Source organism: Megalobrama amblycephala, linkage group LG7, assembly GCF_018812025.1.
Source record: "Megalobrama amblycephala isolate DHTTF-2021 linkage group LG7, ASM1881202v1, whole genome shotgun sequence".
Taxonomy (NCBI): Eukaryota; Metazoa; Chordata; class Actinopteri; order Cypriniformes; family Xenocyprididae; genus Megalobrama; species Megalobrama amblycephala.
This window is the reverse complement of record NC_063050.1, coordinates 36,266,856-36,282,155: the sequence shown is the minus strand read 5'-3', so window position 1 is coordinate 36,282,155 and position 15,300 is coordinate 36,266,856. Positions and strand designations below refer to the sequence as shown.

Below are 15,300 nucleotides of genomic sequence, written 5' to 3'. Positions count from 1 at the left end.
TTTAGCTGTCTGTGGTGCACATTTTACAGAAGACAGCTTCCAGAATCTACACGAGTTCAATGCTGGATTTACACAAAGGCTATACTAAAAGATGGAGCAGTTCCAACTTTAAAAGCAGAAGCTGCTGTTTATGGGCCCCAACCTGTACGTATGTTTTATTTTTTTATTAAGTTATATAGTTTCTGGGATGTAAACAAAGACCAACGCGGTTTGGCTTCGCTAGCCAGTTAGCTAAATTCTATTTCATACTTCAACAAATGCTTACAAACACCAACAAACTTCTATGTAATCACACCAGCGAACTTCTGTTGGTGTTTGTTGGTGTTTCTGTTATCAGTGTACAGCATTGTTTCTTTGCGGCTTTTATGTTGTGTTTACCCACATGCTCGTTCATGCTATAAATTAAACAATACCTTTACAAAAATGCTACTACTCAGTCATGTATTCAGCTACAGTAAAGCTTTAATCAGAACAATATGGGGCAGCAGTAACATTTACAAGTGACAGCATATCTAAACACTTTGACACAAATACAAACAAAAAGACTTAACATTCATAAACGTCCTTTAAAACCCGTGCTTGCAGAGGTTCTGCTTGACCCTCTTCATTACTGCTATCTGGGTCTGTTTCGATTCAAATTGATACAGCAATATTGATGCCATTATTTACATTTCCACCGAAACAAAGACTGGACTTTGACCGAAGCACATGTAACGTTTGCCTGTAATGTTAAGGAGCGTGGCGTTTCCGGATAACGTGAATCGCAACAATGTATTCCGGACAGCGAATCACAATACACTGGGCCAGCTAACAAATTCAGTTCATTGCGTATTTCTGAAGGAGGGGCTTCATAGAACTAGGAACTCAACAGGGCGTTTTTAGGAGAAGGGAAACAGTGGTGTAGAATAAAGGTAAAATATATGAAAAATACAGCGTTTTTTTTTAAAAACGAAGCATTAACACATGTTAAACTGTGCCCCATAAACACAATCAAGCCTAGGAAAAAAAAAAAAAAAAAAAAAAAAAAAACAGTGAACCACCCCTTTAATATATATTTCAAAATTGTTTTTGAAAATTGTTATTCATTCACAAATATAATTTACATCAGGCTTAGTCTTAGTCCTGTGTCAAATGTCTTTTTTTTTTTAATCAATTAGTCAACGTATCCTGTTCAGTTTTTGTTATTGAAAACCTATTTTAGTCATGGAATATAATGCTTAAACTGATAATTACAATTATTTTGCTGAAAATTGCAACCTTCTTTACTGATCATGATTTAATTTCAGAAATTTCTCTTTACATTTCTTTAGAATTATTGCACTTTCACCTATAAGGACAAATCAAGACAATGTCAACTCACACGCATGGTTTATTTTACTCAATTACTCTAGTCTAGTTATTAGCAGTGCTAGTCTCCTGATTTAAAATATTATCATATAGCTCTGTTGGAGCAAGATAATTGATTTCATTTTGCTTTTGAAATGGTTGTTATAGTATACTATGCAAAATATCAATAAAAAGACTTTGGAAAAAAAAAATCTATTAAAACAACAACAAAAAACAATTTGTATTGTCACACAGATAAGGATGCATGGTTTTGGATTTTTGCCAATATGCGATACGCCGATATTTTTAAACTAAATTTATCTGACAGCCAATTGTATGGAAATTTCCTATTTCTTTGTATGGAAAAAAACAAAGTCTCTTCTGTGTAGGAATTATAAAGTTCAGTTAGGCTATGTTCACAATGAAGGCTTTAGTGCTCAGTTTCAGATTTTTTTTGTTTGGCTGTTTAGATAATTTTTAAATGTGGCCAATATCAGATTTGAGTCTGAACAGCTCACGATTCTGAACTGACCTGCAAGCGCAAAAGAACAATAACAAAGATAGCACGCAGCACGGAACTATAAGGAAGTAAACACGGAGGTTACTGAAATCGACATTTACGAGTTCATTTATACGGTGATGTGCTGTGGAAGACAGCAAATCTGTGCACAGCCAATAAGGAGGACATAGATGAGGATGAGGAGAGAAAGAGAGCAACATTTTTCTCGTACAGTTTTTCCTTGCGTTTTTATTTATGTTTTTTCTCTAGTATAGAGCTGTCATACTTTATGAGAATAACAGCTCACCATCACTCACTGACTAACTTCACTGCCTTCTACCATATTCATGGAGTCACCAAAGAACTTACGATATGTAAAATCTTTGGAGTGACTCCCACTACAGAATTGTGACGAATGTTGATCTAGAATGGTGTAAAAGTGACTCTAGATCAAGCATGAATCATGACATGACTGTTCAGACTGAGGTAGCATTGCTAAACATCAGACCTATACCTGATTTAGAGCCACATATGGAAGTGGCCCAAATCAGAATCGAAAAGATCAAATTCCATGTTTGAGCTGTTCACACCGTTATGGAAAAAAAAAAAAAATGTTTGGGACCACTTTTTCCTGCACAAAACGTTAATTGTTAGTGCTAAATAAATGTTAATAAAGTTCTTTCTATAATAAGAGTACATTAAAAGCTTTGAAAATAACAACAATAAAATAAATATTTTTCATACAGATACAGTTGTAACCTAAACATTTTATTTGTGGATTTAACATTTGTAGATGGTCTACAGCAATGGAGTCATCAACACATGAAGCGCGGGTGGCGTGACTTCAGTTGAAGGATGCCGCCTTTAGCCTCAGATAAAAATTCTACAATTCTTTTAGAGCTCCTTGGATTCAAGTTATTTTCATCATCTGTTTGAAAAAAATATATTACAGATTAATAAAGTGTATATATAAAATTATTAAATGTACAAGTGTCATGTTTGTGATTTTTATTTATCATGTAGGCTATAGCTTTTGTCCATTAAATCAAATCATGATTTTATGACATCAATTACTGCTTGCTTTATTGAGAACAGAAGTAACTAAATCTTGTTTGTGTATTTTACTTTTCATTTAATTAGCCTAACAAGTAGACCTACAGCTCACCTCTAAATAAATAAAACTTCCTACCGAGCAGGCACTATAGGTCCTGAGGGAGGCTGCTGCTGCATACCGTGTTGCCAGATTGGGCGGATTTCCACCCGGTAAAACACCAGGCAGAATATGTATCCATTCAAGAGAAATGCTCTAATTGGGGGATTTAAACCTAAAAGACTTTTTTTCTTCCTTGATGATATCAGAACAGTTGTATCATCCTGACATTTTTAACTTTATACCGCCCAAAATATCAATATGAATCTTAATTCGGAAATTGCCTCACATAATGATTCAATGACTCACATGAGAACTGTCAGATGCATCACATGCATAAACATTTAAATGATTAAAAAAAAAAAAAAAAAGACTATGGTTTTAAAAATAATTGTAAGTAGAGGTATATTATAATCTCTACCGTGTTCGGAACTGTAGGTCATCTGAGTTGCAACATGGAGAGTGACAAACTTCCTGTAGACAGTTCCTGATTAACTTCCCCTCTGACTGTAACTGCTTTAAGCTGCTCTAACCTCTTTACTGCTGTATAAACAAAGATATTGTGAGAAAGATGCTGATTTGTTTGTACCTTGATGTGCATTTTGGCGCGTTTGAGCAGGCTCAGTGTGGTGTGACGGGTGCTATCAGGACCCAAAGGCACAAGCTGTTTTAACTGCTCCAGGTACAATCGCAGTTTGGCACGTCTGCAACAAATAAAGAACAGGTTGAATAGGAGTATAAGCCTGAGAAAAATTTAGAACTTAGAGACTGAGTCAGAATACTGCTTTGGGCTGCTGACACTAAGGTTGCAGGTTTGAATGCATGCAGGGATGACCGAGGAACTAGACTGAATTTGCAGCTGAGATGTATTGTTTAACCTATGTGTGAATTTTTGTTGACAGAAAACCTGTCAGAATTGACGGGGACAAAATGTTCAGTATAAAGGTCTATTCACACCAAACATCAAACCAAAAAGTGAAACGAAACAGACTGAAACTAATATTTGTTGGGATACATGAAAAGTTAATTCATGCCATATCAAGATAAGTGGAGAAACAGTGAGAAGTCTTAGTAGTGTTTTTTTCTTTTTTCCTCTATATGTGCAAAGAAAAAAAACATGTTAACTCTTTTCATTTTTCATCTGTGATTTTGATATTACTGACAAACTGTTGTCTTTTCCACTTGAAGTATATAAAATATAGCTATAGAGTAGAGAGTTGCAAGATGGTTGCTGAATAAACAATTGCCTCAAATAGACTTTGATAGAGCCCAGCAGAATGAGTCGACTGAGGCAGACTGGGGCTCTAACTTGGAGGAAGTGACCCTCTTTGGAGAAAGAGGCTATAGACTGCAATGTGTTCAGCAAGGCTAGCCCTTTTACACCTCTCAAAAGGAAAAGAGAAAATTTAACAATTTAAAAAAAAAAAAATTTTGTTAAATTTAAACAATAAAACACAAATTCAACATTTATTAGGTGAAAAAAGAGATTGTATCCTACTAGCAGCAAGATACATTGATGCCCGTCACAAAAAGAGGGATTTGTCAGTAATCAGTAATGCGCTCTCACACACACACACACACACACACACACACACACACAAACTCACACAAACACGCAGACTCACGCACATACACACTGAATTTTAAATTGTTCATAGAATTCTAAAATGTTGATTGATTGTTCTACTTGTTTTTTGTTTTTGCTTTTTTTGTATATGTACATGTATTTTGATTATTTTGCTTTGGCAATACATTGTAACAATGGTCATGTCAATAAAACACACTTTGAATTTGAGATTTGAGATTACAGAAAAGCTTACAAATGTGAATGATGTGAAATGGAAGTGGATGGATATGTCTTTTTGTGGCTTTACCTAACCCAACTTGAGACATGTGATGATGACTCTACAATGTACTTGACAAATGTACACCTAACAAAGTTACACATATACTTATTTTTACTTTGCCACTCCTCTTCATTATCATTAAAGTGGGTTTGATGATAATTTATTTAAAAAATATATGCTGAATTGATGAACTTTCTGCTTTCCCAAGTTAATTTGCAGTTAGACTTCTTGTTGTTCTTCTCAATCAGTTTTATTCAAGCAATTGAATTCACATGAGTTACTGCAAAACTGGGCGAAATCTCTTTTGCAACTATACTGCTGTATTGATCAGAACAATATCTCAATAGCAGTTAAATAAAGCCTGCGCAGTAAACTATAAAATGTAGTGGGCCTGCTAACACAGAGACTATTTGAAATAGGCCAGCCGTCACATCATCATAACTCTGTGGATGATTAACATGAGCTAAACTAACAGGACACTTGAGCTTCTCTTTCTATTCCTGCACTGTTTTTCATATCAATAGTGCACATGTATAATTTCAATAAATAATGTTGAGACATTTGCATGCAAATAAATGTACCTTTCTAATTGAAATATCCAATAAGATTTCAACTCCTGAAATCCAGATCTCACTGAAAGTGCAGTGATCTGATTTCTGGGTCAACCAGCACAAGTCAAGTCTGTTTTATTCGTATAGCACCTTTCATAATACATAATGTTCCAAAGCAGCTTTACAGAACATGGAGTTTCTCACCCGTAAGACCGTCGTTCATCTTCGGAACACAAATTAAGATATTTTTGATGAAATCCAAGAGGTTTTTTTATCCCCCATAGAATGCAATGTAATTACCACATTCAAGGTCCAGAAAAGTAGTAAAAACATTATTAAAATAGTCAACGTGACTACAATTGTTCAACTTTAATGTTACGAAGTGATGACAATACTTTTTGTGCGCAAAAAAACAAAACAAAAATAACAACACGTGAGCAGTACGAAGCATGCGTGTGCTGCTGACGCAGGTGCCGGCCAATAATGAGCTGGTGTTCTGATGTAGAACCTGGAAGCGCTAGATGTAAACAGCATAGGAGAAAGACAGGGGAGAGAAGAAATTGTCAAATAAAGTGTTTTTTTTTTTGCGCACAACAAGTATTCTCGTCACTTCATAACATTAAGGCTGAACCACTGTAGTCAATTTACTATTTTAACAATGTCTTTACTACTTTTCTGGACCTTGAATGTTGTATTTTCGTTGCTTTCTATGGGGAATTAAAAAAAAAAAACCTCTCGGATTTCATCAAAAATATCTCAATTTGTGTTCTGAAGATGAACAAAGGGCTTACGGATGTGGCACGGCGTGAGGGTGAGTAATTAATAACAGAAATTTCATTTTTTGGTGAACTAACCCTTTAAACATATTGACACAACTTGATGTCATCATGTGCAATCAAACAGTAAATTTGTAATACAGACTCCATTTATGTTAAACTACTTTTATTAGTATTGCTAAAACTGGGCATAAATGCTTTGCTTTTGGTTATCTGTTCTTTAGAACTTACAATTGTGGCTTTTACAATGTTCCCTCAGCATTCACCACAAACAACCCTCCACCTTTCCTGTCTATGACACTGTAAACTGTAGCGTATGTGAGCTGTCCTTCAGTGCTCATGACCTGTATTTCAGTGTTCACAGATCAGCCTGGTTTGTCTCACTGCCTACCAGCCATGGGCATGATTACATGTGCATGAAGATTTGCCGTTATTCAGGTCATTGTTGAATGTCAGGTTAAATTCTGTCAAAGCAATAGCAAATGAATGCACTTTTACATGACTGAAAATACACAAATATGAAGCAATTCCGATTACTGTACAACTGTACAAAATGAACTGCTCAAAAAGGTTCTACCCGCAGATCTGAAAATGACACAGGAATGCTGGATAACACATGAAGTACAGGCACAGCATGAATTCCATTTCAAATGCCTACAGTAAAGTTGCAGGTTCAGGCACATCTTCAGTGAACTGGATTACTGCGTCAACACAGATCTTTGCTGACCATTCCAGCATTGAGATTACTCTTTAAATGTAGGCTACTGACTAGGGACGGGCCAGGATGTTCCACCATCCAAATATTTATTTTAAAAGATGACTAGTTTATTTAGATATTTTGTGCTTTTTCTTTTGACTGACATTTTTAGTGGCAATGCAGTCAAGCAATGGTTCTCAACCAGGGGGCCAAGGGCACACTATAGGGTCTCAGCAAACTTCCAGAGAGGCCTCAATAAGTCTTAAACTTATTTAAAATGAGTTATTTAGCTCATTTAAATTTACATAATCAATATTAAAATGCTAAAAACCAACCATTAAAGCAGTGGATTTGTATCAAATTTGTTGCCTTCAATACATTTCAGGATAGTTACAATCTATCTTCAAATCAACTCTTTGGAGTAACATCCCTGTTATTATACGTAATCAGCAAGTTTCTTTTATTAATAAATGCAGGTCATATTATAGGGTGTATTATATCATGCTATTTTTTTTTTCCCCAATTACACTGAGTGATGCATTTGTTTCATTCTGTTGCACTTGTCCTGGTGTTTTTAAATAGAAGAATGTGTGCTATGTGAAAGTCCCCTAAGAAATGTGTCTGAGTTTCAGACAGCGCACTAACATGATTATCAAAATACACAGTTTTGCACATCCATATTTAGACTCCCATGCAGGGATGAGGGATATGGCCAAATATATCACAATTTTTTAAAGACAGGATCATGATCCATAAAACACTGCATAGACCGTATGACTTAAAAATACAATGATGCTACTGAAGTTATTTAGTCAAGAGCAGTGAGTGATTTTCTCTTTGTTTAACATTAATGACACAATGTCAGCAGGTAAGCTGCTGTCTAGTCTCAGCCTCAGACGTCACACCCACGGACTGTTGGCTGAACTTCTGATGCATAAGGAACACAAAATGGGAAAAACTTCTGAGTTTCGAAGTCATCATTTGTTTGGTGCAGTTATACAGGATTTCCTAGACTGGTGTGTCGCGTTCCTAGACTGGTGTGTCGGCAAAGCCATTGTGATGCCAAACCCCCTCATAGAAGAAGAAAGCTTGTCGTGTTTAGAACTGTGACAATGAGCACTTATCAGGATCAACTAAACACTGGATTTTCAAAAGTATGTAAAGTTTGCGGCGCCATTGTTGCAATAAATTTGCACCACATTCTTGAATTAATAATTTATTAGATGTACACCGGTCTGTTATCGCAGACACAGATTTTACATTTTCACTCTGCTAAACAAGACGTAGAACAAAATGAACTGTGATTGGTTACTTTATATGTCGGTCAGACGACCTTTTGGGCGGTCCTTGGGTAATTAAAGCTGCGATGGAGTCCAGACCTTCAGCCGTCAGTCTAAAGCTCTGGCTATGTGAGACTAGATTCTGTCACCTCATGCACGGATCCAATATACTGACACAATATACTGACACACATCCAATTTTCTCCTAGCTGTTTACATTCATTTAAGACATATCTGACTGTAAGCCTTTTGTGTTTTTTACAGTTTAAGTGCAATAATATGTGAAAGAGAACTTTCAATACTCGTGCTGTGTGAAAGCTGGCTTTCTTTGCCTGCACTTCCGGTGTGTGTGCCCTGAAAAGCATATGTTCGAACAGCATGTGAGTAAAATCTTTTTTAAAGTTTAAATGGGCAAAGCTTTAAAATGCATGCAAATAATAAACTTTCATAACAACAAAGAATTGCAAAAGTCACGTGAGCGTAACCATGTCTACCAGTATATACGCCCAACCCTACCACTACAGTGCTAAACTTGATGTGATTGTACATTGCATTGTTGGGACTTGGGCATCAGTACTCCAAATAATAAAATGTGCACTGTAGCACAATACTATGATCTCCTGTGGAGGTAGATAATGGAGACATTTTAATCATTCATGATCTAATATTGTGATAATTGCACACCCCTACATCAATGTTAATTCCATTTTCTAACTTCGATACGATACCTTGAAAAATATCTATATTCGATGCCATATATACTGCTATAGATATTATATATGTATATATATTATATATATTATATGGCGGTATCATAGACTGTAAAAAAAATATGATTTAACATTTCAAAACTGACTGTTTATCAGAATACTCTCCAAACCGGCCATTTTGACAATTTTGTGTGTATTTGACCGTTTAAGCGAGCAAATGAGTGAGGGTGGGTGTCAAACTGTCAATTCACTGTCAGAGAGAAGAGAGAGTAAGAACACACAGCTGATATCGGTGTTCTCAGTACTGCAGAAAAGGAGTATTGGAATCGTTTCAGATATTTCAGTATATCAACATAACTGACAAATTGTGGCTAAACTAATGACTTGTGTTCAAATGCTGAACATTTCAGACCAAGCCTTTGTACCTTCTCTTATACTACAAGATCCTGATGAGTCAGCAGAGTGAAGCAACTCTAAAAACAGAGAGAATGGAAAGAGCAGACATGAAGTAAGAGTGTGGTGGGTGTCTTCAGTCTCTGAACAGACAGGGTGAGAAGAGTACATGTGTCTTCACTCATGACATCAGCTCCACAGCAGGAAAAAACACTTTCTGAAACCTAGATAAAACCCCCAAAGAAATCCAAAACTACAAACTTGATTATTCAAATATGATTTTTGCCATAAAAGTCATATTTACATCTAAGAAACTTTAAATTTTTGATGCACAAGATGCTGAATTGTGATGTTGGAATAGGCATGTCTTTTGGAAACACTGCAGAAACATTGATTTATAATACAAACAATATTATATATAATCTACATAGATCAATGAGCAGAAAGCAAGTCTTTATTGTATAGTGAATGATTGTGCAAGTTATTTTAATTTTGCATGCTGCATTTCAATAATTTTAAAAGGCAAGATGTAAGTGTAAAGTTAATCACTTGAATTTCATGGTTTTCTTTATGTAACAAACATTAGTCCCAATACCGACAGATATTAATAATTTTCATCATTTTGAATTCAGATGTAGTTACTTAAATATATTGTGAACAATAAACCCATTTTGTTTGTTTAGACTCATGCTTCTGATTTGAAAGCGTGATATGCCACAATAATGAATACCAGACTCTGAGGTATGAGTTTCCCAGGTGCACTTGAAGGCATAAATATAGGTGGAAACAAGGTCTGAAACATTTTGTGATCTAATCACTAAAACCACGCACAGAAGTAGTCAAAAGTGCAAGTCACCACATCATATTTGTAGTGGAAACACTAATCTGTCCTTAATGCATCCCAGACAGCACTGAATAAATGTTTTCTCACAGCAACTCAATTCGATTCGATTTTTTTTTCTTTAAGAAAATGTATTTGTTGTTTATTTAAAATTATTGGTAACCACTGAATTTAATCATTATCTGAACAAAGATGCTACAAACAAAATTGTCTGACTTTAGATTTCTGAAATTATGGTACATAAGACACAACTGCACAAAACAAAAACAGCAGACTGAATGAAAATACAAATTCACTTTCCGACAGTAGGTGGTGCTTATGGAACAGTAGCAATATAGCGTTTCCTTGGTTACCGCTGTACACAAAGCAGTGCTGCACTTATAAACTGGCATTATCCAGAGGTGAGAGAAAAAGATAATGTCATCTCTGCAGTCAGTCAGTTCCCTTTAGAGATGCATTCATATAAACCCCCACCCCAATTCAATATTTATATTTTTCTTCCTATATTGCGAGCATTGCAAACAGTGAGCTTGTTGTGACTGGTACAGTATTTGCTCTGCTGGTGCGTCTCTGTTCTCCTCTTTGCATCCGTCTTCAGTATGTTTCATCTCTGGCCTCTGTTAGCATCATGTTTACAGACTTCATAATATTTCCTCACAAATTACATTTTGGGAAATTGTTGTAATGCAGTTAGTGTGCAAGTCAGGACTAGAGAACGGCCAAAATAAAACAAACAAAAAAAACAGTGTTTGGAGCAAAAACTGTCTGGTTCAAATTAGTGTTGTCAAAAGTACCGACTTCGGTACCAAGTCCGTACTGAAATTTAAAAAATGTGACGCTTTGAGCACTGTTGAGCGGATTCGTAAACACCTCTGATTGGCCATTGTGTTCACACGCTCATCAGATATGTCTGTGATTGCTTTGCTACAATGATCAACGGATGGGAGCGTTTGAAAGCACACAGAAGTGTTTGAATTTGAAAGCATTTTGAAAGCGGGAGCGCAAGCATTTAAAATCAGGCGTTTATCAGTGGACTGGTCCATGATAGACGCCTGCTTTCAAATGTTTCCGTGTGTATCTGTGTAAGCGTGTCATTGCGCGCAGTGCTAAAATGCTTGACATTAACTTTTTTGCACACCAGCCACTGTAGCTAGTGGTTTTCCAGTTACTAGCCACTCAGCATTTTCACTGGCCACAATTTTGCTGTTGGGAAATTACATTTTATGGCCCCATTTACACTGCATGGTTCAAGTGACCCAATTCCGATTTTTTCCTCCCATGTGGCACAGATCGGATATGAGTCACGACCGTGTAAGCAGGAAAAAAGCGCATGGATCCCGATTTTCACAGATCGGTTTCAGGCCTCATTCATATGTGGTTATAAATCAGATATGAATCAGATACATACATTTGTGCCTGCGGTGTAAGCGGACAGATCGGATATTCCCCTGTAAATGTGACTCCTGCGTCACTGTAAAGTGAGGGTTTTTTAACATTTCGCGGTACAGACATACCTATAACAAACGGAACATCTCTAGTTGACTGGCAGAGTATTAATTTAATTTGTTTGTGTTAAATAAAAGGCTATCTGACGTTGAAATGTGTTGCTCTTGAAATCACACTGAGGGCTCGTTGCCGCTGTTGTCAGCGACGACGGCTCCTGCACAGACGCACGCTTCAGTCCCGTTGTGGAGACTATACCCATTCATTCCATTGAAACCAAAAAATAAAAAGCACAGAAACTTGTATCTGTCCTTGATATACAATCACTGATGAACACATTTGATTTTAATGACTAAAAAACCTAGTATAGGACGGCGGATTCGAGCCCAGAAGCTGTGACATGTTTAACAAATATCTACCCGAGTATTATTCTACTCGCACGCTTCCAGTGGAGCTGCGTACTGTCGTGAAGAATTTGTATTATTTTGATGTAGGTACGTAACTATTGCATTAAAATGGTTTCTATATGAATTCATATCAATAAATTAAACTAAATATACCATTGAAATTGATTTGTGATGTCATATATGCTATTTTTGGTACGTTTCGCCAAGTGCAGAGTAAAAAGGAGTGATCGGATACAGGTCACTTTTAAAAGAAATGTAAGCACGTCGTCCAATAAAATCGGATATGGTCAAAAGATCGGATCTGTGCATTAAGACTTGCAGTGTAAATGCGGCCTATATGATTAAAGTTGACTTTTGTATGCTAAAATTTCTTGATTTTGAGTTATTTTACTTGATTAGCTAGTTTTAAAACCCTTTCATGCAGATTGACCACCTAAATCAAGACTAGGCCTACATTAGTGGTGTAACAATACATCGATATAGATCAATACATCAATCTAGGGCCCTATAATACAGCCGGCGCAATGCGACGCAAGGCGCAGCGCAAGTGTGTTTGCTAGTTTGCGTCCGGCGCCGTTCGCGTTTTCCCGTTCAGCGCCACGTCCTTAAATTAGTAAATGCATTTGCGCCAGTTAGTGCGCCCATGGGCGTGCTGGTCTAAAAAAGAGGTGTGTTCAGGCGCATTGCCGGCGCATTGCTATTTTAAGGAGCTGAAAATAGACTGCGCCATAGACCAACTCAAACCTGGTCTAAAGTCTAAAGTCAATGGCGCAATATTTGTTTGTTAGAGCGCGTTGGTAGAAACTGCGCCTCTGGGCGCGTCGACATTGCTTATTACACACAGGGATGCGCATCACACAAACATGTCAAATATTAAAAACAAAAGGATTACAGTGTAAAAGAATATTATTGTGTAGGCTACATAAATATAAAAATGTAATGATGAATAGTCATTGCGTGTATTAGAATTAGCCTACCTATTTTCAATTCAGCCTATTACTACTTATAATGATGAACGAAATTGGCTAATTAATTGAACAATCGTGCCAATACACACACATATATATTAACTGACTCATCGCGTGTACGCCATGTAAATAGCAATCCGCCATGGCGCGAGCGCATCTCGCTCTTAGAGGGAATGGGAGATGACACTCTGATTGGTTTATTGAATGTTACGCCCATTACTCATTAAGAGAATAGGGACAACCCATTTTAAAAATGCGCCCCCGCGCACGGACCGTTTTTCCGTCGTTAAAATAGCAAAAGTGGATTTGGACACGCCCTGAGTGCACCTGCGCCGTGCGCTTTACACTTTGCGTTTAGATCGTTAAAATAGGGCCCCTAATGTCTAACGATCCGATGCATCGATGCAATGCGTAAAAAATCGATACCTGTGGGCTATTTATAGGGGCACCTTTGTTTTAACACTCTCCACATTTTCACACAATATCAGTCTATGCATTATCGTCAACTGCATAGGAGCGCCGCGCGCTGTGACTCTGTGTTGCTTCAAGCGCATCATTCTGCACACGGGATGCGCGCAAGTGCTTTGTGCCGCTCTGTATTAGAGCCTTTATAATAAATTTGCACAATAAAAGAATATTAATAGCCTGTCTTGTTTTGTCCTACTTATAATATGTTGTTGCTTCATTAAAAACCTGCGCTATACATTTAAAAGAAATGTCTTTTAATTATGTGTGTGTGTGTATATATGTATTCCTTGTTTATCAGTTTTTTTGACATTACACATTTTAGCACAGAGCTAAAATACTTTCTTGACTGTTGTCATGTCATAAGCTGTCATTAGATTATTGTGTGAATTTTTTATTTGTGGATGTCCCAATCAGGGTTCAGGATGTGAAATTTTGAAATAAATGTTTGTTACATATTTTGGTTGCAGTTGTGAGTTAATAAAAATTTAACTGGTTGTGTAAAATAGGCTCAAAATATCAAATATTGATCGAATCGAATCGTATCATACTCGTATAACAGAACTTTTTGAGGTATCGGAAAATCTCGAATCGCTGGCTATGAGAATCGATATTGTATCGAATCGTGATGAACTGTCCGATTTACACCCCTAGCCTACATGGTATATCAGCTGTATGTATGGGTGGGCAAGGGGTAGGTAATATGACCATAATATGATAAATTTTATAATTGTATAAGTTATTTTTGTTAGGCTATATAAAAAGAACAAATAAGCAAATTAGCAAATTACAAATACAATAGAATTGTGATCGGATTGTAATTTTGTGCTACAACGAGCTTAGCTACCTTTCATTTGACTGTAGGCTGAAATTATATTCAACCCGCCAAAGTGGCTAGTGGGAGTGGCTGTCTTACCCGCCACAGCTGAAATCTACCCGCATTTGGCGGGTGTTAATGTCAAGCCCTGATTGCGCATCATAAGAGCGTCATTGATGACTATTTACAACATGTTTTTGAAGCTTTGATCATTGAAGCCAATCACAAACATATCCGATGAGCATGTGAACACAATGGCCAATCAGATGTGTTGATGAATCCACTCAACAGTGCTCAAAGCATCACATTTTTAAAATTTCAGTACCAACTTGATAACGATTTATGTTGAATGTAAAATGTCAAAAATTAATTTTCTGTGCAGCACTGAATCCTGGTCAAAGCCTGTCGATAGTTTTGCATGAGTTTCACTTAAATCACCATAGAGAGACTGTGTGTGCACACTACAGCTTGCTACAGAGTCTGGATAGTGAAGAGTGGATCAATTGGATGAGCCATTGAAAAACACAGCAAAGGCCATAAAACCTATGTGGCCTATCTGAATTACACAGAGAATTTTCTTTTTACTCTAAAATGCTAATATGGTAGACAGATATCTCACGGCTAGACATGAAAAAACTGAAAGGAAGAAGTCTAGTTTATGTTTATTACCAATAGTGGCTCTGATATTAGAGAAAACCCTGACCTTGTTTGCCTTCAGTTATTCTGAGAGATGACATAATCAAGGATAATAATAACTCTAAAGGCAGTGTTTCTCAACTCCAGTCCTGAGGGCCCACCTACCAGAATGTTTTAAATGTCTTACTAATAAAAACACCTGATTCAACTCATCAGCTTTCCAGTGTGTTAAGAGACATCCAGAGTTCACTGATCACATGACGAGAGTAAGTGTCGAGATGACTGAGAAGAACATGGCAGAGGATTTGTTGCACAACAGAGCCTAAGAGACAATTTTTCTAGTCATGTATTTTCTCATTGAGGATTTCTTAAATATTCTGTGTAAAAATCTCATCTCGTCTCATGAGCTAACTCGTCTTGTCACACCCCATACAACTTATTTAATATTTGCACAAAATCATGCACAGATGAACTTATAGTACGTAGTCAGACTC

The 15,300-nt window shown here is 36.7% G+C and overlaps 1 protein-coding gene across 1 annotated transcript in view; it reads right to left on the bottom strand.

Annotated features, from left to right (window-relative positions):
- The window catches only part of mxd4 (MAX dimerization protein 4), a 30,658-nt gene that overhangs the window by 6,335 nt on the left and 9,023 nt on the right, over nt 1–15,300 (bottom strand). Inside the window, exon 4 of the mRNA XM_048197257.1 lies at nt 3,565–3,679. Within this exon, the coding sequence (XP_048053214.1) occupies nt 3,565–3,679 (115 nt within the window). The remainder of the gene's footprint in view (nt 1–3,564; nt 3,680–15,300) is intronic.